Raw genomic sequence first — 25,206 nt, forward strand, 5'->3', positions numbered from 1 at the left:
GGGTCCAGCTCCACACAGAATTCCACCTGAAGGCCCGGGCCGGGCGGGCAAGGTGCCCACCTGTCCGGAGGCACTGCTGGCGGCCGGGAGCGGCGAATTCGGGCCAGATGTTGAGACAGATGAAGAGCGAGTAGTTAAAACCCACATTATATAGTTCGGTCGGGTATAGAATTGCATGTGCTGACCCATATATTCTAACTGGAAACGGACTCGAGTCACTTAAAATATTGCAACGTCGATAGGACTAATTAATTGGAAATAAGAAACGAAAGAATACAATTAAACGAGAAGAGAATCATTTTCTAATTTAATAGAGGAACATTTATAAAGATCACAAGCTAAAAGGCATCGAATGATTCTATCGACATTCTATTAAATCAGCCCCGCAGCCAGGGCGGGGGAGGCGGCCCAGGGAGCGCGGCATCCGGCCGGTTCGGCGAGCGCACGTGCTGCGCCGCAGGCCCGGCTTGCGTCCCACCGCAGAAAGGGCCTTCCCAGGCCCACCGCCCAGGCCAGGACCCTCGTGCTCCCCCCCCACCCACCGCAGACCGGGGTTCGCGGCTCTATTACGACAAAATTACTAATTGGAAAATGAAATTGTCAATAAAGCATCCCCCTCGCATATACAATATCCTTAAATATTAAGATATTTTATTAGACCCATTTCCTAACAATAATTTATTGCAATAAAACAGACACCGCAGGTCCCCTTAAATTGTCTTTTCATAATGAATAAATTTAAGTGGGCTAATTAATATATAAACTAGCCCAATTTGTCAAGTTGATTTGTATTTTAGTTAATTGTGAAAGTAATTACCACATGGTCAAATTAACAGCTTTCTGGAAATGACCAAGCCTGAGGTTTTATTTCCTTCCTGGGTGAAGAAAATTCATTTTTCCAAGCTCTTGATGTGATGAATAAAAGTCATAAATCTGGGTGATTGGTGCAGGCAGAGTCTAAATGGCTTCATATTTCATTTTAGGTTTAATAGAAATATTCATGCTCTGTTTTAATGAAATTAAATTGAGGGGGGATGGGGCCGGGAGACAGCGGTAGCCAGGGGCTTAAAGGGACAGCACAGTTTCCTCCCTCCCTGACCAAGGCCCAGCCGAGGTCACCCCCGCCAGGCAGCTGATCTGATATTCCTGCCTGCAGGGCGGAAGGTGGGAGATGGGCTGTCCAGCAGGTTCACCTGCACAGCTCAAAGTCCCCAGTCCAGGAGCACCCCCAGAGGACCCTGGTGCCCTCTCCCACACACTTGTGGAGGTCACTAGGCAAGGTCAGAGTCAGCCCTGGCTGCGGGAGCAATCCCTCCCCCAAAACATGTTTCTGGGGCATGTCCACACTCAGACCCACACTGCCCTGGAGGGGTCCAGGCTCCCCCACTTTTCTCACTTCCGTCGCCTGTGGGAGGAGTAGGAGAGATGTGCAGCCAAGGGACAGACACCCTGAGGGCCTGCAGGCACCCCAGGACACCCATGCTCCCCTCTCCGTGTGATACCCCCTCCACTGCACTGCCTGAAACCACCTCCAGTGGGAGGCACTGCGTACGTATCCCAAACCCTGGCGAGACCCTAAATGCTGGGCGGAAGAGGCTTCTCCTCCGCACTCGGAGGAAGAGCGAGTCTTCCGCCCCGCATCGGGGTCTCAGTGCTCGGAGTTTAGTGGGGGCCACGCTGTCAGCTGCTCTGGGCACCTCCCGGGGCGTGAGGGCCATGGGTGTCCCCGGCCCCAGGACAGTGCTGGCCTGGCGGCCCCCTAATGGAGCTCATCTGTGACTTGTTGATTTCCCCTGAGCAAATACAGCTTTGATGCAGTTCCAGCAAGAGTGGTTAGCTGATGAATTGACAAAAACTAATCAGCTTTATTGGGAAACAGGTTAAGGGCAGGGGCGTGTCAATAATTCTCAGCCTGACCCCCTCATCCATTACCCGAGGCAGGCTGATTAGAGTAAGAAGACCCTCTCGCATTTTGCACTGAAATTGCTTTCATAAACTCACCATTATTAGCAGTCGATGCGAGCAGCTAATTTAGAGAAGACATCCCAGGCATGTCACATCTATCATCAGGGTTTATGTATCATTATCTCATTTACAGAATGTCGCAGTGTAATATGTGTTTTTGGCAATAGGCTTGGCCCCACGCCCGGGCTGCTCTCTTTTTAGCGGCGCAGCGGGGACCTCCTCGCCTCTTTCACCTCTGCCCGGCCTGGGAGCCCGCAGCTGGAGAACGGGGAGCCCCCAAACACGCACACACAAGCGTACACGCGAAAGGAGCGTGTGACAGCACATGCACACGTCTCACGCGCGCTCCTCTCCCGCAGGCCCTGGCCCTGGGCCAGCCATTCTGCCCTACACCCCTCCTCTGCGGGGCAGCGGGTTCCCTGTGCCTGCCACTCAGACCCAGGGCCACACAGGGGGACAACCCGCTGGCCTGGAAGTGCCTGGCCTTCCCTCCCCTGGTGGCGGGGCTCTGCGGCCCAGATGCGCACCAGCCAGAGTGGGCCACCTGTTCCACTGGGTAATTATTTTAATGTACAGGGCTCAGCGTCACGGGTTCGCACCTCCTGCAGCGACAGACGGCGGTGGACCAAGTAGCCTCCCAGCCTTTCAGTGGAATTTCCCAGATGGGCGAGGGGAGGCCAGGGCGGGTCACCAGGGGCCCTTTAATGAGTTCATTAGCCAAATTATCTTGCCCACAGCACAGGGCCCCCAGACTGTGGGGAGGGCGTGGGGAGGAGCTCAGAGGCAGAAAGGATAGAAGCCCCCACCCACGTGGTATGGGGAAGAGGGCACCCCAGATGGAGGGCTTTAGTTGCAGACACTCCACCTGCCTGCCACCCTGTGTTCCACAGGTAGGAGCTTGCCAGCCAAAGGCCAAGCGGGGACAAAGTTATTAGGGTCATGCTACCAGGAGATGATAATTTAATAACGAATGTGAATCATCCTATTATGCTGTAAAGCCTCGCTACGGGACTTGAAGTCAGAGCTTGGCCTTTTTGCTGTGGATTCTGGAGCAAAGTGCCTGGGCTTTTCAGAACCTTTGCTTGCCCATCTGTAAGATGGGGACATGGGTATGTCTTCCGCAGTCGCTCTAACTATTGGAAAGTGCGTTGAGACACACTAAATACTGTGAGCACTAGGGCAGTCCTGGCAGGGCAGGGCCAAGGGCTATGACTCCCTCCAGGGGCCGTTTTCAGCCTGGCTCCCGGGACCCCTTACCGAGTGTGTGACATTGGCCTCTCGGGACCACAGATTCCTCTGAGGTAAAACAGTCCCTGTTCAAATGGTGGGGCAGGCACTATAACTGTGGCACAGCAGGTTCCCTCTGTCCGGCAGACCTCCTCCCACCCAACCCCAGCCCACGTGCCCGGATAGAGTGCTGCTGGGGAGAGAAGCCGCGCTGCGCAGGCGCTGGTGGGAACAGTGACCCAGGCAAACCGGCCCAGGCCTTCTTGGACACAGCACCCCACCCCCTGCCCCCCACCCAAGTCTGCCGGGGCCTGAGGTCTGTCCTTGGGCTTGAGTGTGCGCCAGTGCAGAGGCTAGGGCAGGGAGGAAAGAGGTCAGCTTGACTGCAGACACCATTTGCCCACGGTGGGGAGCCCTCCCTCTCCCTCCCTCTCCCTCTCTCCCCCTCCCCCTCCCTCCCTCTCCCAGCCGCAGCTTCTGCCACCTCAGCAACTACTAAATAGACCAATTAGCGACGACTTCCTGCCATTATCCACCATGGATTTGGACATCAGCACGCTGCTATCCAGCCATAATTTCGAGTCAGAAGGCACTAAAAAGTTCATGCACTGAAGCATTAAACACCCCAAGCAGCATCTGCTGTGTTATTTGTGCCTTATCCTCCAGTGCCTCCTCCCTAGCCTGTAGGTCAGTAGGCAATCCAGGCCGCGGTGGACCCCAGCCTGAGCACCTCAGATCTCCTGGGGGCAGAGATGCTGGTGTCCGCTCAGGGACCTGCTCCTCCTCCTGCTGGGGGAGCGAGCGAGGGGCCTTGGGCTAGGGTGCCCTCGGGCGAATGCACCTGAATGACCCGGAGCGCCTAGAAAGCGAGCCTTGGATGACCAGGCGCACTTTACAAGCAGTGTGGACAGGCTGGCTCTGCTCAAGTGGGTTTGCATTGTTCTCAGTTTTAAACTCCGAAGCCGCCTAGGTGCAAGGCCCACTCACCACGCACTGTGATCAGATGTTAGCGCTCGTTTGCAGAGGAGGCCTGCAGGTTGCAGCATTCTGAAAATCCATCTTCTCAGGTGTTTGTGTACCTGCCTCGTTCCTGACAACGGAACATCGAAGTAGAGCGTCTTGCTTGGACCTGAAATAAAATAAAGTTAAAATCCTCTAGCAAAAGTTTAGGCTTCTTAGGTAAATATTTTTTTAAAATCCCTGTTGAGGGCTGTTATCTTCCAGCATGATTATAGCTCAAAAGAGCTTCCCTGTGCTTCCTGAAGTCTCGGGGGCAATTTGTTTTTCTCTGTAACTTGGAAGCTTCGAATTTGTGCAACAGAAAAGGCTGGAAATGCCTTCGGCTTGGGTCAGATGAGGCCCACCTCCACCCCGTGGGGCCTGGGTCCCAGCTGCCAGGCCTGTCCCTTCCTCTGGTGTCTAGAGAGGCTGGGAGGGTGCCCAAGGTCTGAACATAGAGCAGATGTCTTTGCATCTAGAGAAAATTTCTAAAAATAGAAGTCCAGTAGGTTACTGGATTCATTTAAATCCTGCAGCACCCACCCTCCCACCTCTCGGCCAAAACCTCAGCAGTGAGCCCCCCCACCCCCTCGCCATGCCCCCGTTTGGGCTGGTTGTTTGCAGCTGGGGCCGACAGACCTCTGAAGCCCACGCTGGGAGGGGGTGGACTCCTGGGCTGAGGCCCTTCAGGTCGGGTCAGCAGTGGGTAACCCTCTAAAGGGGGACACCAGGTGTAAAGGCCGGCTGAAGAGGCGGTGCTTCCCTGGAGAAAAGGCGCCAGGTGCGATCTGCGGGGGGAGGGGGCACCTTGGGTGGGAGCGGTGGGTCTGCAGGGGGCCCACTCTTTACAGACCCTTTAAATGGCCGAGGGCGGGAGGGTCATGGGGGAGGTCAGCAGATCAAAGGCTGGCGCTAATGAAGTGATACCTTTGACTCTTGGCTCTGCTGGGGGGTGGGGACACCTGCGCAGACCCGCCCCTCTGCGCTCCCCTTCCGGTGACCCGGCCCTTCCCGCGCTTCCCGGCTGCGCTCCCACCGTCCAGCACTAGCCCTCTTGCTCCCTGGGCGGGCAGGCCCGCGTTCCCTCAATTAGCATCTCGGCTAGTAACCCGCTTGGGCTCGAGTCCCACCGCCGCCCACGCCTAGGTCCTGATCTCAGGCAGGTGACATAGCATCCCCACGCCTATTTACTGAACGACCCCCAAAAAAGTTAAATTGAAGTTTAACTGATTTAAACCCCGGGGAGGGCACGGTTTCCGCAGGACAGGCTAAGTAATCTGCCCCGTGGGGGTGTCAGTTCTGGGAACCTCCAGCTGGTGGGGCGGGGTGCAAAGGGACACCAGGAAAGGCTGCTTCCACTCTGTGCCGCAACGTCGGTGGCCTCCCAACTCGCCTCAGGGGTAATCACTCTGTTGCACCTGGCCCACTTCACAGGGAAAAAGCAATATATAGGTGTGAAAGGATGATGCCAGCCTCCCATCCTCTGAAAATTTGGGTTTATAGGTTTTTTCCTATACATTTGTTTATTTATTTATTTATTTATTTATTTATTTATTTATTTATTTATTTATTTATTTATACTTTGGTATCATTAATCTACAATTTACATTTGTTTTTATATACATATAATTTCAGAATACACATGGATTACAACCGGTTTTCTTTCGCGATTGTATAAATCACCAGTACTCCTTTCTCAGCAGTGGGAGAGGGGTGACTGCAGGCAGTAAGTGGTGTCTTAAAGGAAGACGATGGAAAGAGAAAGGGGTGCTATACCAGGCTGTGAAGCTGCCAGGAAGACAGCAGCTTGACGGCGCTTCGGTGGGGAACGGAGAGTTCGCCCTGTTGTCCCAGAGCTGGCTGCTGCTCCACACAGCTGGGGAGAGGGGTCATGGGGTTTGGGTCCTGCTCAGACCAGACTTTGCTCTCTTGCGCAGCCCTTCTCAAGACTGAAGCCCTGCCCGTCTCTGCCCGAAACCTTCTTGAAAGCCGGCTTGGATCAGTATAGATGCTGGGAACTGGACTAGCCTGGCATGCTCGCTTCAAACATCATAAACCACACAAAACCCCAAACTGAGAACTCCCCCTTTCTTTCCCTTTTTCCATACAACTCACAGAGAGCGTCCAATATGTGTTTACTTATTCTTAACACAAACTATCCCATCATGTTAAAGCCCTTCAGCACCGTAGAGTCCATTTGGTCTAACCTTGACTTTCTAGACAAAGAAACAGAAATCCATCACCATAAAGGAGCTTTGACATCCGGAGTCACAGTGCAGTTAGCGGGGTGGCCTGGCCCAGGCCCCATGGCAGGCAGGCTTAGTCCCCCTTGCTGGCCTCCTTGGCCCCCACAGGTGGTGTGGACCCGGTGAACATGCACCTGCCAGATCCCCCACCACCACTGTCCAGTCTGTGATTTCAGGAGGACATCCCTGCTGGCCCTAGGGGGAGGCCAAGCAGGAGCAGGCAGGGAAGGGAGGTTTGGGGAACCTGTTGACTGCCAAACAGAAAGGGGTGCAATGAATTCCTCCAGGAGTTCTAAACAACTGAACAATTCTGTTGAGGAGATGTGGCAGTTGTTGCGTCTGGACTGCACACCCAGTCACCACCTAAAAGAGCCCTGGTAGCGGTCATTTGGGGGAGCAGGGGAGCAGCAGCTCCCCAAGTTCAATCTTGGGGAGTTTACTTGGTGGTCACTCCCCTCCCTAGCCTCCTAAATCATTGCCTCAGGACCAGGGGACCTGTCCCTCAGGCTGTGGGGCTAACCCCTGTCAGACCCCGGGGCCCTCATTGCCCTCTCTTTCTTGGGGAGGCAGAGTGACAGCCAAGGTACCCATTGTTCCTCTTCCTGGACAGGTGGAGGGTTTCCTGCCAAGAATCTCCCTTATAAACCGTCGTCCGCCGCAGGGAACAGACAGGATGGGGGAACAGGGCTGGCGTCAGCAGGGGCACTGAGGGCAGCAGGTGGAAACTGAGGCCCTGTGGTCAGACCTGGCCCCAGTCCCAGCCCTGAGGTATCACAGTTCGCTGGGGATGTCAGTCCCAACCTCTCTGAGCTGGAACTCTATGAAATGGGTGTCATAGTGAAAATTAAGGAGCAATTCTAGAAAGCTCATGGCTCATACATAGTAGATGTTCAAGAAATGTGAGTGTTTCCCCCTCTCCACTTAGAGGCAGGACTGCATTTTTACAACCTGGAAGATGTTTTATTTAAAGATCAGAAAATGCCACATAAATGCTGTAATTTCTATTTATAAAGTAATGTTGGTTTTTGCAAAGGTATATAACATTTATTCCAGATGCTGTCACCAATCTCCTAGTCTTACAACTAGTACTGTGAGCAGAACTACCCTGATACAGTGAAAAAGAAACATAGCTCTCCCATCAGAACTACAGCAATCAACTCTCAGGGGAAAAGTCTTCTGAAGGAGTGACTTAGCCCCTCCAGGACTCCAAGCGAGAATTTGTGGAAAGCAAACTGCTGCTCCTGTACCTGCCCCCCAACACCTGAAACTACTTACCCTTAAGAAAGATCCCTGTTGTAGCAACCTGACAGGCTAATTTTAAAATTCACTAGGCCTGATTTCTCCTGCTTCCCCTGCCCCTCCCACCACTCCCCCTGTCCCAGCCTCACCAGCATCTCCACCTGTGGGGGAGATAACCTGGGCTAGTGGCGCTTTTGAGAAGCCTGGTGTTGGTGGTCACTTGACAACCCCACCTGTGTGTGTTGATTCCTTTGGCTTCAGAAAAGCCCTGAGAAGTGCTTGTACTGTAAATATTTGAAGTGTGTGCGTGGGAGGTGAAATCTGCATTCTCATTCCACTACCTTGCTCAGCCAAGCAAAGACCTTTCCACAGGTTGTCCCAGGCCACAGGAGGAGACTTGCCTGGGCTGGGGGCCAGCCAGGGCCAGAGTGCCCACCTGAAGGTGCTCCACAGGCTCTCCAGGTGGAGGTAGGTACCATCTCCTATGTGCCCGTGGGTCTTCCTCGGCAGAGAGGAAGAGCTCTGTCACCGGGGACCCACTCAAGGGCCGGTGGACGAGGTCTCCAAGCCTACTGGGTGGTGCAGACGGGGGTGGGGGGTCAGCCTGCCGTCTCTGCCCTGACCCCACCAGGGCTCCGAGCGACGATTTGTGGGAGGCAAACTCCTGCTCAGGTACCCGCCCCCCTCCCCAACACCTGAAACGCACGGGACTTTCTAGTGCAGGTGAGACCCGCTGAGGGTTGGCAACAGGGACACAAACCGCTCCCGTGCTCCCCGAGACCCAGAGCGGGGCCTGGGGACGGGAATGGTCCTCGCTGTGCAGCCGTCCCGCGGCAGAGCGGCCAGACTCGGAAGCAGCGCGGACTCCCCAACGCAGAAGTGGACGAACTGAAGGGCTGGCGAGGCGGGAGAAGCGCCCTGCGGGCTCTAGGTGACGCGACCCGCGGCGGGACAGCGAGCACCGGAGCTGGACTCGGTAGTGCATCGGGGCCCACAGGGGACCCGCGGATGCCGGTGCCCACTTCCCCGCTCAGAAGCTGCAGGAGGGCGAGCGGGGATCCTAGCTTGAGCCTCCTGAGTCCGCCACCCCTGTCGTTGTCCCTGCCCCGCCATCGCGGCGCGGCACGCCGGGCTGTTTAGGACCTCGCGGCGCAGGGGCGGGGCGGTGGCGGCCAGGACGGTGACAGGTGCGCTCCTTGGCCAATGGCACGGCCGGCGCCCCTCCCCAGGCCCCCGCCGCGTGCGCCAATCGGCGGCCGCGCTGCGCTTCAAGTGCGCGGAGGGGCGCGGGTCCCCGCCACGGCGCCAGCGGCTCGGCGCGGTCGCCGGAGGGCTGAGCGCAGAGCCGGGCTCCCGGCCCCGGCGCGCCGGAGCACTCGCGTGGGAGTCTGTGCGAGCGCGCGGAGCGCACCCGGGGCGGCGTCCGCACGGAGGAGGCTCCCGGACCATGGTCGCCCTCGGCTGAGTTTCCGGCGGCGACTTTGATTATTGGCAAATCACCACCACGACAACACCGAGCCCCGGGGCTTGCCACCGCCACGCTCGGACTCCGCGAGCCCGCACGCGGCCGCGCCACCCACCACCCGGCCCCGGTCGCCGGCGCCAAACGAGCCGATGGAAAAATCCAAGAATTTCCGCATCGACGCGCTGCTGGCTGTGGACCCCCCGCGGGCGGCCTCGGCGCAGACCGCGCCACTGGCCCTGGTCTCGTCGCTCGCCGCCGCCTCATCTGGCCCGGGCGGCGCGGCGAGCAGCGGGGCGAGCGGCAGCTGCAGCCCCGCGTCCTCGGAGCAGCCTGCGGTGCCCGACCGCCTGCGCGCGGAGAGCCCGTCGCCGCCTCGCCTGCTGGCCGCGCATTGCGCGCTGCTGCCCAAGCCGGGCTTCCTGGGCGCGGGGGGCGCGGGCGGCGGCGCCGGTGGCGCAGGCGGCGGGCCCGGGGGGCCCCACCACCACGCGCACCCCGGCGCCGCCGCCGCCGCCGCCGCTGCCGCCGCCGCCGCCGCAGGGGGCCTGGCGCTGGGGCTGCACCCCGGGGGCTCGCAGGGCGGCACGGGGCTCCCGGCGCAGGCGGCGCTCTACGGCCACCCGGTCTACGGCTACTCGGCGGCGGCCGCGGCGGCCGCGCTGGCGGGCCAGCACCCGGCGCTCTCGTACTCGTACCCGCAGGTGCAGGGCGCGCACCCCGCACACCCTGCCGACCCCATCAAGCTGGGCGCCGGCACCTTCCAGCTGGACCAGTGGCTGCGTGCGTCCACCGCGGGCATGATCCTGCCCAAGATGCCCGACTTTAACTGTGAGTACCGCGCAGCCCCCGGGCCTGGGGAGGAGGAGGGGAACCGGGGAAGGAGTCCTGGCCGCGGTTCTCCCGCGGAGCTGCCGCGACGCCGCCTCGGCTCCGCCCGGGGCCTGGGCGGACTCGTGCGGGCCGCGAGCTGTGGGATTGGCAGCGAATTATTAAAATGGCCACGCGCGGGCTTTGCTTCTCTTCCTTTCTTAACGGGAAGGGGCAGCTGGAGGTGTGAGACTAAAATCTAATGATTAACCGGCAGGCGAGAGAAGGAAGTGCTGGCGGGAAGGCGAGCCGAGCGGCGGCCCGAGTTAGGCGGGCCTGGGGATTAGGAGCCGACAAAACCAGGCGTCAGAGAAACGAACTTGACTTGGGGCCCGCCTCCTGGGTTCTGGGGAGACCCCGGCCCCTCCCAGGAGGAGATCCGGAGCAGCGATGGGGAAATGGGGCTTAGGAGGCCCACAGCTGCAAGGCCAGAGTCCGCGCGACCCTCTGGCCCCTTGCACGGGCTGCCTGCCTCTAGAAGGGCGCTGGGTCGGGGATGCGATGCCCAGGAGGCAGTGGCATGACTTGAACCAAGTGATTACCGCTCCTGCAGGCCAGGAAATGCGTCCTCCTTCAGGAACCCCATCTCAGGGTCTCTATAAACAGGGGCCCACCCAGAATTCCGGACGTCCAACACAGAGGGAACCCCTCCCCAAGGTGAGAGCCAGGGAGAGGCGCCATCCCGACCCGAGAGCCGCTGGAGTGTATGGCTCTGGCTTGCCACCCAGGCAGGGCACCTCCAGGAGGCCTGGGCCCCCTGGGCCTTTCCAGGGTTCCCCGCGTAGCCTGCATCTCCGCACCGCTCGCCCCACCCGGGCTCGGCTCAGAGGACTCTGCCAAAGACTTCAGGCTGCCAGCCGCTGCTCTCCCAAACAAAGAGACCCCATTGTTTCCCTCTGAGTGGGTTTGTTTAGAGGGAGGAGATGCAGGCGGGGGAGAGGAAAGAGCAAAAAAGGAAATTAGAAATAAACACTCGCCAGAATTCAGATTCCTCTGCTAGAAAGCACGGCTGTGACTAAACAGAAAATCTAGGACCCTGGGAGGGGGCTAGAGAAGTCGCAGCAGGGTGAGAAAAATCCCAGCCTGTGCGCTGTCCGCCCGCGGCCACCCCAGCTTTTCCCGGCTCCCAACCCAGAAGGCCCTAATGGCCACCCTGCCCTTTCTGCTGGAGGCTCAGCCCCTGCTGACCACCCGCTAAGGGAGGGAAAGCTCAGTTCACCTCTCAGTGCAGGGGTGGTAGCTTCGGACATCTCTGAACCCACTGATCCCAGACCAGGCCTACCCAGGGCACCCTTCCAGGCCCGGCCCTGAGCCCAGCACCCCCCTTCTGATGGAAACCCACCCATGGTTTCTTCATTATGAACCGCATTTCCCGGAGCCTGAGCTGCTTAGTGTCCCTCTGGGGCAGGGCTGTGGGGGTTCCACACAGGTCTCCCCTGGGGACTGGGTTCGCCGGGCACCTGAGTGCTTTCCCGGGCCTGCGTGCAGCCCCAGGTTGCTTAGAAATGGATGAAAGCCACATCCCTTTGCCAACACCCTTCGCCAATCTCTGATTTCTAATCTTGATTTAGACATAGTCAAGTTAAAACCCAGCCACCTCTAGGTTCAGTAAGGGAATCCAAGCCCCGATCCTAAGGGGCAGTAATAAATGGGCGAGGTAGCCGGAATGTGCCTCTGAGGGTCCCCCCTCCGGTCGCCGGAAAACCTGTGTGGTTTCCTTTAATTGGCTCTCTGCCTTTGGATGGCATTTCCCAGATGGTCCCTCTGGAGTCAGTGTTTTAATTAAAGTTCTAATGTATTGTCACGTTGGGAATTGGGGGCCTTGTTTGACTAAAGCGGGGGGCGTGGGCCTTCCCATAAAGCAAATTGCCCATCCCGGGGGGAGCCTGACTTGTCCGCCTGGGGCTGGCCTCTTTTCTTCTCTCCCCTTTCTCTTATTGTCAGGCTCCTGGGAAATCAAGGGAAGTCTCGTTTTGAGGTCATAAAATTCTCTGTGATGTAACCGTGTGAAATTATGTAAATAAAGCCAAGGGACCTGCTTGAATGCTCCGAACACCGGATCCCCCTTATTCCTGGGCCTTTAATTAGCCTAATGGGAATTGTTCTGAAAAGGCTGCGGTCTCCCCAGGCTTTACCCCTCTGTAGACTGGGGGTGGAATTGCCGAGAAAACACTTTAAGCACAGGACTGCCTGTGGTGAATGCACATGTTCAGGTCCGGGACGGCCCTTGGCCTCCCTCCCCCCTCCTCCTCCTTTAGTACTTAGGGAGGTGGTGGTGGGAACCTGCGCCCGTACCTCTCTGGGTGGGAAGAAGCGGGACCAGCGGTTCCCGGGGCCAGTTTTGCACCGGAGCCTGGGCTGGGAAGGAACCATGAGGCAGGGAGGAGCTCTGCCCCTCTGGCCTCTGCTGCTTGCCTTTCTGTCAACCTTTCAACCATTGCCTACCCGGGTGGAGAGGGCAGGCCTGGGTGACAGAATCGGAACACCTGCCCCAGATAAAAAGACAGTCCCCGTAAACCCAGATCATCTGGTTCCCCGGGCCTGAGGCCCGGGCTTCCAGGGAATCCTCCAGCCGCCTGTCCCCTTCGGTAGAGGGTGCTGAGGGCACGAGGAAGAGCAGAGGCTCTGCCCGGAGTGGGTGGCACGGCGGCCTTGTGGAGGAGCGTCCTGGGAACAGGTGGGAGCAGGTGCAGGGCGGGGCTGGGATGCAGGCCTCACGGCCCCTGTCCCTCCCCAGCCCAGGCACAGTCCAACCTGCTGGGGAAGTGCCGTCGGCCGCGCACCGCCTTCACCAGCCAGCAGCTGCTGGAGCTGGAGCACCAGTTCAAGCTCAACAAGTACCTGTCGCGGCCCAAGCGCTTTGAAGTGGCCACGTCGCTGATGCTCACAGAGACCCAGGTTGGCCACCCCAGCATACGACTCGCTCAACTGCATCCTGGCCCCCAGGGGACAGCCACCTTGCTCTCTGGGCCTGCTGTCCTGGGCACCGGGAACCACAACTTTTTGACCTTTAAGGTGCAGGTTAATATGGAGGACAGGCCACATGCCCCCCACCCCCACCCCCATCCCAGGACTCCTGCATTTGTCCTCACAGGCCTGATTCAGGAGGTTGGGGCCAGGCCCAGGAGCCTGCCTCTGAGCGACCCTTCCCCCCTCCTTCTGAGGCAGGTGGTCCCTAGGCCGAGTCGGAGAAGCTGTGACCAGAAAGGGAGGGGGAATGTCTTGAGGATCTGCAGATAGGGGCCCTCTGCTCCCGGCCCTTCCGCGGCAGAGGAGGGGGCGGGCAGAAAAGGCGCGGCGGCGAGGTGGGCCGCAGGGCGGCTTCCGCGGAGACCCCGGCTCGGGCTGCCGGAGCGGCAGCGGGGGGCGCCCCCCGTCCCACCCGAGCCCACGTGGGCGCGCGGGGGAGGCAGGCGCAGGGCCTGGGGCCGGAGCCGGGGCCGTGGGGACGGAGGGCCCGGTCGCTCACTCCCTCTTGTACCCGCAGGTGAAGATCTGGTTCCAGAACCGGCGGATGAAGTGGAAACGCAGCAAAAAGGCCAAAGAGCAGGCGGCGCAGGAGGCGGAGAAGAAGAGCGGCGGGGGCGCGGGCAAGGGCGGCAGCGCCGAGGACCAGGGGGATGAGGAGCTGCTGGGGCCGCCGGCGCCTGGGGACAAGGGCGGCGCACGCCGCCTGCGGGGCCCGAGGGACAGCGACCCCGAGGAGGAGGAGGGCGACCACGGGGACCGGTTCCCCTACAGCAACGGCGCCAGCGCGCGCGCAGCCTCCTCTGGCTGCTCCTCCGGGGCCGACTCGCCGCCGCCACGGTCCGGGCACCAGCCGCCGCCCCAGTAGGGCCCGACTCCCCGCAGCCCTGCCTGCTGTGCGTCTGGGCCGCGGCCCCTCGTCTGCCGTCTAAGGGACCGAGAGAGGGAGGCCAGCGGGTTCAGACGTGAGCTCATGTTCTTTTAAATTTAATTTTGTTCAGTGCTGGGGGGAGGTGTGTGTGAGAGACCCGACCGCCGCCAGGGGAGGCCCCTGGCCCCCCCCCATCCAGGGCTGAAATCTGCAGTGTTACGGACCCCTGAAACTTGACGCTTCTGCGCCCGCCGCTCTGCCGAACACTGAAAAAAAGGTTTCTTGCTTATGTATCTTGGGGGAAAAACTCTGTCATGAGCGTTCAAACTGCTGGAAATCTCGAAACTGTACTGTATTTTTGTATATTGTATTTATATGTATATATATATATACACATAAAGAAATGTCTACTTATGCATGCTAAATTATTATTTAGCTTCTCCCATCGCCCACGATGGAATGTAAAATAAAATTTTTTTTTACGGGTGAGAGTGCACGTCTTTTATGGGGTTAAGAAAGCGGAATGTGCAACTTTTGTTGTTGAAGCGGTGGGGGGCATATTCAGCTATTGGCAGCGGAAGGGGAATATACCAGGGCCACAATCGGGTGTGAGGCCCACCACCCCTTCTGGGCCTGGAGGTGGGCGGGGCTCGGTTCCAACTACCGGGAAGTCGCAGGTGCGAAGGTTGGTAAAAACACCCGAGGCCAGAAGTCTGCGCGTGAATCTCAGGAAGGCAACTTGAGCGCCGCCGGCTTGTTTTCCATTTCCCCGAAGATCCCCTTGCTTCGCTGGCGCTCCAGGAGCGGAAGACACTAAATGTTTAAGAAAAATCAAACGACTGGACTTCGGCTGGGGAGCCCCTTGCCTCCCGGCGCCTGCTGCGCTCACCCGATTGCCCGGGCGGCCCTGTCCCCGCGGGGCTCGTGGCGCGCGCTCTACGGCCACGAGCCCCGGGCCAGGTGCTGCGCACATGCCCGGCTGCGCGAGCCCCTCCCGGGCCTGGAGGCAATCGGGACCGGCGCGCTGCTGGCTCCTGCCCTGTGCTGCCCCGCTTCCCTCCCGCACCTGGGCAGGGAGCACCTCTCCGCCCCCTTCCCGCCGGCTTCCCTGCCCCTCCTCCCGGCTGACAAATGAGTTCAGAAGGGCCTGGCGTTTCATTTGGGTGATTACCGCGCCGGCGAGCGGGGCCACTCCTCTGCCTCTGGGCCGGGTAAGATTAATATCCTTTCTGGCAGCTCATTATCACCCCGGGCGCCTTCCATAAAATCCAACCTCACCAAGGCCGGGGGCGCGGCGCTGCTGGGAGCCGGACTGGAGCAGCTGCTGGGCGCGGGCGGCAGGGCCAGGCCGCGGGGTCCAAAGGTGCTTCTGGGACAGGGGCCCTGGGCCTGCAACTGGTGGGAAAGCCGGAGGGCCCAGAGGAAAGGGGTAGGAAAATTAGGGCGCGGGGGGTGGGGGGGAGAAAGATGCCTTTCGGGGTAGAGAAAGTCTGCGATCTGCGTATTTCTTGTTTTAATTTCTGACCCATCGCTGAAGTCCAGCCCGCAGCAGTCTTCCTGGTGACTCCACATCTGGGGTTCATTCCCCGCCGGCCCAGCGTCAGCGGCCCCACCTCGGCTCTGGGCGACCCGGACTGCCCGCCGGGGTCCGGGAATTGGGTGCCTTAGGCCCCAGGGGTCTTCTGTCCCTCAACCCGAAGGACAGAGTCTGCTGGCCCTGGGGGTCGGCCTCTGTGCGGCCCGGGGAAGGGACCCACCGAGAGAAGGTGTCGCTGTGCCCCTGCCCCCCACCCCGTCCGCCGGCAGAGCGAGCCCGGCTTTGGCGCGGGGACCTGGCGGCTGCGGAGGCCCGACCCGCCCGCGGCCCCACCGTCTCCAGCCAGCTGCTTAATCGCGCCGGAATTTATCTTGCTAATAAATTTAATGATCAATTCGTTCTTGTCACAGTAGCTCTTCCCCAAATCAATTATAGCAAATTTAAATATAATCACTGGCTCATCCTCACCCACTCCGGGCACGGCGAACAATCCATTCCGCCTAACGAACGACCGGCGGGCCGCTCCGCCCGCCTCGCCGGGCGCGCCCCCCACCCCGGGCCGCCCTGACCCGTGGGGCGACAGAGGCTGTGCAGCTTGAGAAGCGGGGTCCCAGGACTCAGGGCCAGGTCTACGCAGCCAGAGCCCGGAGGAGACGAAGGCACCGTCTTCAGACAAGCCCAGGCCACTCCTGGGCAACCGCGCCGGCCTCTCGTGGTGAAGCCCAGGTGCCCGACCGGGCCGCAGGCGCCCCGGCGCAGCGAGGGTGAGCCGCGCAGACCCTGGAGGCACCGGTCACTGCGACCCGGGGCTGGGTCCCCAACGAGGGCCCCCACCCGCAGCGGACCCCACCCTAGGGGAACCCCAGCCAGGCGCCTGCCTACCCAACTCGGCACGCTTTCTCTTCGCCCTCACGGGCAGCTACCCTCCCTCCCCAGGAAGGGCCACCTCACCGTGAGCAAGTGGCTCCAGCGTGTGCAAAAGCCTGTGGACAAATACTGCATGGCTCTGCTTATCTGTGGGATCGTTCTCCCTTGCTGGAAGAAAGACACCGATGTGAGCGGCCCTGCTGGTGACAGCCCACCGGCTCTTGTCCAGTCCTGGGGGGTCTCTGGCCCAGGGTCCAGGGCTGCTGGGAGGAACCCCTAGCCGGGAACGCCGGAAGCACCAGGAACTTAGAGAACAGGGGCCTGCTGCTCCTGCGGAGGGCCTTCCCCTGGCTGCCCCGGCAGAAGTTAGCCTGGCAAGATCATCTCCAAGGACTTTCTATGACACCAAAAGCACAGGTAATGAAAGCAGAAACAGGCACCTGGGGTTTAGTTTACATCAGACTTCACTTCATTCAGCAAAGGAAGCCCAACGGAACGAAAAGGCAGCCGGGCCAGGGGAGAGAATGTCTGCAAATCATGTACCTGACAAGGCGTTAATATCCAAAATATAAACACAAAACAACAAAACACGATTGAACTAAAAAATAGGCAAAGGACTTGAATAGACATTTCTCTGAAGAAGATAAACCAGTGTTGCACAGGCACGTGAAAATATCCTCAACCTCATTAATAATCATTAGGGAAATGAAATCAGGAGCACACGGAGCTGTCCCCTCACGTGCATTAGGAGGGAAACCGCGAGTGTGATGCGGCTGCGGAGGAATCGAAGCCCTTGCGCACAGTCGGTGGGGCCGTGAACGGCTGCAGCCACCAGGGAGGAGGAGCCCGCCACGAGCCCTGGTTATCACCGTGTGACCCAGCAGTCCTGCTTCGGGAGCAGGACCAGAAGGACTGAAAGCGGGGCCTGGAAGAGACACTTCACACTCGGGCTCATCAAAGTACTATTCACGAAACCAAGAGGTGGAAGATGAATGGATTTAAAAAATGGGACACAACACACACAATGGAATACTAGTCAGCCTTAAAAAAGAGGGAAATCCCATCCTATGCTGCAACATGCACGAGCCTCGAGGGACTTGTGCTCCGTGGAACAAGCCCGTCACAGAAGGACAAATACCGCAAGATTCTACTTAGATGTGGAATCTAAATAGTCGAAATCTGAGCAATAGAATAGAATGGTGGTCGTGGGGGCTGGGAGGAAGTGGAAAAGGGGAGTCCTTCCGTGGGGACAGTTTCGGTTTTGCGAGATGAAAACATCCTAGAGATCTGTTGCCCAGCAATATGTGCACAGTTAACAACTACTGTCCTAGACACTTAAACTGGTTAAAATACAGAACCCCTCCTCCCTCCCCCCCACCCCCCCCAGAGGTAGGACAGACGCGCTGGAGGAAGTCCTACCGCAGAGAAGGCACAGCAGAGGAGCACGGGGCACCAGGCCCTGCCAGGACCCGGAGGGCAGAGGCCGCCTGCCGCGCTGCTGGGGCCCAGTTTGTATTCCAGGTGGGCTGGCGGAGCACCTCCCGGATTTGCGGGTAACTGACCCCCGTGCCCCCCACCCACGCCCCCAGTGAGGGGCAGTTCCGAGTGCACCAAGCGGGTCTGCACCCCCTCCGGTGCTGGCTGGAGTGGACCCAGGGCGCGCGGTGGGGGCGCTCGGGGTGGGCGTGGGTGCAGGACCCACAGGGTGGGGACAGCGCCGCGTGTGGCCACGTGGGGGCTCCGCGCAGACTTGGGCCCCCCCCCGTACCAAAGTCCTGCGGCGCATTGTGTCTCCCCCAATAAAACTAATCCCTCGGGAGGCGTGACCGCCGCCAGGAATGCTGCGGGGGCGCGGGCTCCAAGGGCAAATACGGTTTTCAGATTGGGGCTCTATGGTCGGATTCAAGTTTACTTTCCGTAACCGGGCCCCTAATAAACCCATAAAGCCGGTCGGGCCTCCAGCGGGCGGCCTCGCTGGGCACTTTCACTTCGCGAATCACTTCACGCCGTGCCGGGCGTGTCCCCCCAGAACCCGGCGGGCAGCGGCCCCCGCAGCGGGCCAAGTGGGGGGGGGGTCGGGGGCGCGTGTCTGCGGAGCGGCCGGTCCTCCTCCCGCGGGCCGCGCCCCGGCCCCCCGCGCCCCCGGCCCCGCGCCGACCCTGCATTCCGCGGCCTGCGCCCCTGGCCGCCCCCGAGTGTACACAGGGTGCTGGACAATGTGCGGCTCCCGCGGGCCATTGTCGGCGGCGCCCGGGCAGGACAAAGGGCCCCCCACCCTGCGGCCGCGGCGGGCGCGGTTTGCCCAGCTGGGGGAGGAACAAAGGCCGCCGCCTTATCTCTGCCTGGGACGCAGCGCGGGCCGCGGGGTCAGGCCAGGGGCGCGACGGCGGGGGCGGCCGGCCAGGTGGGGGGCGCTGCCCTGCGCCTGGGATGCGGCACCTGTCGGCGCCCCTGCAGCCCCGGCCTCCCCGCGCAGGGCCTCCCCGAGCGCAGGACCGCCGGGTGAGGCTCCCGGGGTGCCAGGCAGAGAGACACCCAGGGGTGGGAGCAAAGAACCTGCCCGAGGCAGCGGGCAGAGTCGCCCGTTTTGATCGGAACGCCTGGGGGGTTTGTATTTGCTGGTGTCAGTCTCCACCCGCCCGGTGAACATCCTTTATTCCGAACATAAAATCTCCTCTGCGCTGAAACAACATCTTGAGAAGGAAAAGCAGAAAGGAGCCAGCGCGGCCGCGGGCAGGGTCTGGGGGCACCGGCCTGCTAACCGGACGCCCTCCGTGCCCTGCTGGGGACTCGGCGGCTCCCGCCCGGCCAGGGGCTTAGCTGCCTCCTGCGAACTGCGTCCTGCTGGTGCCTGTTCCTGCTGAGCAGAGGCCACACCTGGCGCTGGTGGCTCTGGGGCTTCACAGCAGAGGCCAACACGGTGACAGGACACCTGCAGTTATTTAAGAGATAGATCCATAAAGGAAGTATAAATTGTGTTTTTTCCTGAGACTGCAACATACTGATGGACTTATCCTGGTGATGAATTTATTCTATCAGATTCCCCATCTGCCTTCAGATTAGACACTCGTGTGACACGGCAGCCGTTTCCCCTACAAAACAGATGATAGCCAACTCAGAAGGCCCATCCGTCTCCTGCTCATTCCAACAGCCTTTTTTAGAATAACTGCTGTATTCCAATTGTTCCAAACACCAGGATACACTGATGAATAAAACAGACAAAAATCTCCCTCGTGGAGCTACATCCCAGTGGGAAGAGAGAAACAGTGAATGACAAACAATAAGTGTGTGGGTTCTACAGTGTAAAAGGCACACGCACACAAGTCGTGTGCAAAGTCATAGCTGGCGTGCAATGGGGCTAAGGGAAGGAAGGAGGCCGCGGACGCTGGTCAGCACGGCCCCAGGGGCTGCAGCTGCCGCTCTGACATGGGGCTGATGTTTTGGGCGATGGGACTATGAGAAGCTGGTGGTGGCACAGGCTGCCCACCTTTAAGTGGGCTGGATGGGAGGAATCAGAGACCTTTAGGACTGTGGAGGATATTTATCCCGAGTCCAAACAATCAAATATTCATTTCTTGATTCAAATTGTTCCTAACCCTTAGAGTGGAATAAATATTCCAGAAGACAGAATAGAGAGGCATGTACATGTGGTGGAAATAGGAATTTTGAGAGAGAAATAGATTACATGCATGATTCCTTATTTTTAAAATTCAGGTATAATTGACATATAACACTATTCATTTTATGTGTATAATTTGTTAATTCAAGTAATTCAAACATTTATATCACTCTAGAAAAATAAAAGAGAAAAACAATTTTGGAGACTCGGGAAGATCTCTGAAAGAGGGAGCCCCAGAGCTGCACCCTGAGCAGGACGCCGGTCCCATCCACCTGGCTGCGCCCCAGCACCTGTGCAGCACCCCCTCCCCTCACAGTGGTCTTGCATCCGTGCATCTGCCCAGGAAGGGCCCAGGCTGTCCTTCCTGCTGGACTCATGCCACCTTGTATCCCTGGTCCTGGCCCCCAAGGAAGTTACTGTGCCCAGAGCAGAGGGTGTGGAGGATGGTGGGGACCCAGCCTGGCTGCCTGGGCCCCTGTCCTTCCTCACCTGCCAGGTGGCCACATGTCCCTGTCTGTAAATTGAAGACTCAGTTCCCACCTCCAGGGGTGCTCGATGCTTGGCCAGTGAACATGTGTAATATGCCAGGTACCACATACGGGCTCGCCAATGTTTAAACAGACAGATGAATGAACAAGCCAACTTCGTGCCTCTAAATACTGCCGTGGTCTCCAGGCCTGCATGGCACACAGAACATGCCCACAGACTCCAAGGTGGGGGGCCGTAGCTCAGGCTGGTCCAGGAACAAGATGTGCTGGGGTACAGATAAGAGAAGCAGGAGGGAGGAAGCCTGTGTAAACATTTTCAGGGATTCGAGGAAGGGGAGCCAGGAGGCAGAGGTGGGTGAAATCCTGCTCCTGGACTGGCTGCTGCTTCAGTGAAAGCCCCTATCAGCTGCTGGACCAGTTAGGGTTAGGATGCGCCAGGCGACAGGAGGGCTGGGGTGGCAGTGGCTCATACAAATGGAGTTTGTTTCTGTCTCCTGGGAACCTAGGCCACTCAGGGCTGGTCTGGTGGCCCCATGATCGCCAGGGACCTAGGCCCTTGACCTCATGCTTGTCTTAAACACATGGGTTTTCCTCCATGGTCCAGGATGGTGGCTGGGGCGCCACATCTCGGCCAATAGGGCAGAGGGCAAAGGGCGAAGGGCAGATAAGTGTGTATCCTTCCAGGAGTCCAGCAGGTGGCACTTCCCTCCTGTGCAGCCGACTGGAACTTCACCCGGAACTCCAGCAGGCTGCGTAGGCTGGGAACCAGGTGGCCTTCCCACCGGCCATGGGCCCTGCCACAGACTGGGCTCTATTCCGAGGGAGAAAGGGCCAAATGGAGCCTGGGGAGTGGCCAGCGCATTCCCCGTGTAGTGTACTGTCCCCACCATCTATGCCCCAAAGTGCTTCATTGTCCACAATCTGAAGTCTGTGCCCACTGAGCGGACGCTCCGCCCTCCCCCAGCCTCTGGGCACCTCTGCTCCACTTTAGGCCTCTGCATCCGCCTCATGAGGTGTGTTTTGGTTCCTTTTTACCAGTATAGAGATGAGCATATCAAAAGGACCCCTAAATCTGGCTGGTTTTCCCACTTCAAAGGCATCACTGCCCACCCGGTGTCCGAGCCGATCCGAAGCCGTTGCTGTCCTTCTTCCCATCAGCAAGTCCGCCCCCAGGACATGTGAGTTCGCCCACCTCTCTTAAGCCTGCAGCCTTCACACCACTGCAGCCCTGATCTCTCACCCCCATGGTCCCAGGGGTCCCACCACCAGCCACCCCTGGTCCCTCTGCAGCAGCCCCATTGGCCAAACGCTGCCCCCTGGTGTAAGTCACACCCGATACCCAGGGTCTCAAGGCCGGGCTGCGCTGCTCCTGAGATGGGCTCTAGCTTTTCTAAATGTAACTCAACCCAGCGGGTTACCGGCCAGGACATCGCTGAAGAGCAAGGCCACATCAGGTGGCCTGAGTCATAATCTTTCCTTGCCAAACACCTCACTTTGAAGAATAAAGCCAGTGCTTCAAAATGTGGGTCCTCTGCTAAATTTAAAGCTAGAAGTAAAGGCTGATGTCACAGCCCTCAGAAGGCCTCCTGTTATTTTCACAGGGAGGGACCACATCAGAGCCATCACATGGCACTCTGAGAAGCTTTCAAAATTGCTTGTAAAATCCTGAGCATTTTCCAAGAAGCTGCCAGGGGAGTTACCGCCTGCCTGCATCTCTGGGGGCCGCTTCTGCACACCTCTCTGAAGCTGTCCCCTGCCAGGTGGATGGAGGGTCCCGGGGCATCCCGGCCTCTGCCCTCGGTGGGGATCGGAAACGCTCCTGCCACTGCACTGTGAGGCCAGGAGGCCTTCTATCTTCCTAAAACAAGTAATTTGCTTTTAATGACTGCAGTGTTTTCTCTCCTGGTTCTGTTTGAGCAGATAATGTGTCTGAAGCCTTTCTTACTAGGGTTAAACCACCATGACCTTCATAATCAGAGAACAGAAATAAATTATATTTACTCATAAATGTTACCCAGGCTCCAGAGCCCAGCTGCCTCCTAATCACAGATGGTGAGATAATAGTTTGCTCTTATCAGACTTCTCACTCACAGGTAACACAGTGCTTGATTATCCCTCCAAGCAGGTAGGGGCCCCGATGGCAAGGTGTTTCCCACTGCGCAGCGCACAGCCCCGGAAGCTCTCGGGGCCGGTGTGCGGGAGCACCCGCTGGGTCACCGGGGAGCCGCTGCCCTGACAGCCCCCGAAGCCGTAAGGCTCAGGGGTTATGAGGAGCAGGCCCTGCAAGCCCCTGGGGACCTGGCTTGAGTCTTTACTGGGTGGGGCACCGCGCAGTGAGGTGCAAACCCCAGAGGCCTCTCTTTCACTGCGCGCCAGGCCAGCCAGGCCCGAGTCCCGCCTCTGGTGTGGAGTGTCCAGGGCACTCGTGACTGGCTCTCTCACATGGTATCTGAGATTCACTGCCAAATGCACATTTCCTCACAACTAGTGTCACCTCTATTTCCCTACACACTTCACAGAAGTTCCTCCAGGAAGCCAGCCATGGAAAGTCAAGGCTGCTCTGAGAGGTTGGTCGCAGCGGCAGGTAGGCTGGTGGGCCTTTGGGAGGCTCTGCACAAGCCTGGAGCCCCCTGGCCTCCAGCGCAGCCAGGCCCCCGTGAATGCGCCGCATGCGGGGAGGAGAGGACAGCTCTGGAAGGCGAGGGTGACCGGGCAGGGTGCTCCCTCCCACCTCCCAGCATGGCCAAGATACTCAACCTTGCCCAGACGACAGGCTTCTGCCTTGGACCTGAGCTGCGTCAGCACAGGCACACGGACTCATCACACACACAGGAGAGGCCACGGTGTGGGGCACAGCCAGCTCCCAGGACCACCATACTGGGACGTGGTTCCACAGTTCCGGGTGAACTGTTGGTGGTGTGCAAGGTGGCACCGCTTTGGCAGGGCAGACTGGGCACCCGCAGCCTCCCCCAGGCCAACCTGTCCCTGTGTCCCTGTAAAGCCGGATGCTGCCAGGGGCTATGCAGCTTGATTCAGCAGCGTTAGCCCCATGGTTGCCCATGTGGAAAAGCAGACTGTCTGCCCTCCGAGATCTGATTCAGAAGCAGAGAGGGCTTCAGAAATCTCATTGTCCCTCTGCGTCAGAAAGTGCAAGGTGCTAATGGTGACCTCACAGATTTTACCAGCCAGCTTGGGACCCAATGGAAGACTATGTCCTTCACCAATCAGAAGTTTGAGGGCAAGAATAAAATAAATCTCAAATAATCACGTTGTATTTTTGATGAGTTAAGCAAGCGTGTTTTATGCCCTGAACACGTGAGCTTGCTTTCTGCATGCAGTAAGTGCGGGTAAGTACTTACCAGGAACACCGGGTTTCTGCAGTCTCTGAAAATTATGCCCCTGGGCACATCTGCTCAGAGTTGACTCTTTAAGGAAATCAGAGATTTGGCCAAGGCTGAGCTGAATTAAGTAATAACAATGATACAGTAATGGGAGCCAGGCCCCCTGGGGGCGTTTCCCCCTGAGAACCCAGAGCCACGGGCCAGCCTCAGGTACAGGGGTTTCCTCTCAGGCTTCCTCACAAGACTTGCTGCACTTTCACAGAGGATAATTTCCCCCAAGCCAGTAAAAATGTCCTCCATTACCCACCAGCCCTTAAGAAGTGTGAAGTAGATACTGACAGGGACCTTGGAGTGATACTCACAGCATCTGGAGGTTGAGAAAGAGAATGGTTTTAGCAGCCCCCGTTCCCCCTTCGCGGAGCCATAAGCAGGGGCTGCTCTCAAACCATAAACAGATGCTCCTTTGTCTAGAGAAAAACCTACCTGGTGGCTAACAGCGTTAGGTCCTTTGAAGGACACAAAACTCGTCATGGGTCATAAAATCACAGAAGTGGCCTTATTCCCATCGATGTCAGGTTGTCAGCAAAGCTGATAAGCTTGCCCTCTCTCTCTTTGGCCAAGTTGTTGATGAAAATGTGGGAGCAGAGGCAGTGCTGAGGCCAGAGATGGCAGCACTGTCGCTGGAAGCCTCCCCGGCCCGCGCACCCCACCCATTATGTGGCTGTTGGAGCAGCTTCTGTCCTGGGCCTCTCTACCTACCTGCGTCCTGTCCCTGCACATCTCACAGCTCTTGTCTGTTGCTGTGCACTGTCTCTGGTACAATCCCAGCTTCCCGGGACTTTCCTGGTTTGAGCAGCAGAAGTCCTCTACCCAGAGAATTGCCCGATTCCCGGGCAAAGCAGGATGGCTGGTCCTGGGAGATCCCGGCTGTCATTCTGGGTGCCCACAAACCCACTGGAACAATTTGAAAAAACTAGATGGTCAGCCCATGTCTTGCCAATGGGTTTCAGCCTCGGGCAAGTTCGCTATGGATTCAATGTGACCAGAGAAATTGACAGCAAAACGTTCTTGGGGTGAAAGGGCTATACCCAACTTTATTCCCAGGTGGCAGGTCAGTCACTAAAATCCCATTCAGTCACAGCGAGTCTTCATGCAGCAAGGCGGTCTCTGCCTCTGGGCCTCTCTGCACAGCCATCCCACACAGCCGTCCTCTGGGCCTCTCTGCATGGCCATCCCACACAGCCGTCCTCTGGGCCTCTGTCCTTGGCGCTGCCACCACTCCACCCTCTGCTCTCCTGCAGCCTTGCAGCTGTGCCACCGTGTCACGCCCAGAGCACTGGGCGGAGCTCTTTATATAGAGTCAACAGCCCTGTATTGCCCACAGGTGTGCAGTGAGCTAGTCAACCAGGGCCAGGTGAGAATCCTGGCCACAGGAACTCTCATTTTATCCACAGCCCACTTCTAGGCAATAGTAGGTCTGAGATGGGGTGACAGCTGAGGTTGGTGGT

At 58.6% G+C, this 25,206-nt stretch overlaps 1 protein-coding gene across 1 annotated transcript; it reads left to right on the top strand.

Moving 5' to 3' along the window:
• The first annotated feature begins 8,945 nt into the window (after positions 1-8,945).
• Positions 8,946-14,653, top strand: MNX1 (motor neuron and pancreas homeobox 1). Its single transcript, XM_036999535.2, has 3 exons — positions 8,946-9,969; positions 12,746-12,906; positions 13,496-14,653. The coding sequence occupies exons 1-3, from the start codon at positions 9,291-9,293 to the stop codon at positions 13,841-13,843; spliced, it is 1,188 nt and encodes a 395-aa protein (XP_036855430.1). The 5' UTR covers positions 8,946-9,290; the 3' UTR covers positions 13,844-14,653.
• Positions 14,654-25,206: the final 10,553 nt, after the last annotated feature.

The sequence above is a fragment of the Manis javanica genome, chromosome 6, assembly GCF_040802235.1.
Source record: "Manis javanica isolate MJ-LG chromosome 6, MJ_LKY, whole genome shotgun sequence".
Classification (NCBI taxonomy): domain Eukaryota; kingdom Metazoa; phylum Chordata; class Mammalia; order Pholidota; family Manidae; genus Manis; species Manis javanica.

Excerpts from the sequence above, each read along its gene's own strand:
- MNX1 (XM_036999535.2), top strand. The coding sequence starts at position 9,291 with ATGGAAAAATCCAAGAATTTCCGCATCGACGCGCTGCTGGCTGTGGAC. Across the intron at positions 9,970-12,745 it reads CAAGATGCCCGACTTTAACT|CCCAGGCACAGTCCAACCTG; the intron begins GTGAGTACCGCG and ends GTCCCTCCCCAG. Across the intron at positions 12,907-13,495 it reads TGATGCTCACAGAGACCCAG|GTGAAGATCTGGTTCCAGAA; the intron begins GTTGGCCACCCC and ends TTGTACCCGCAG.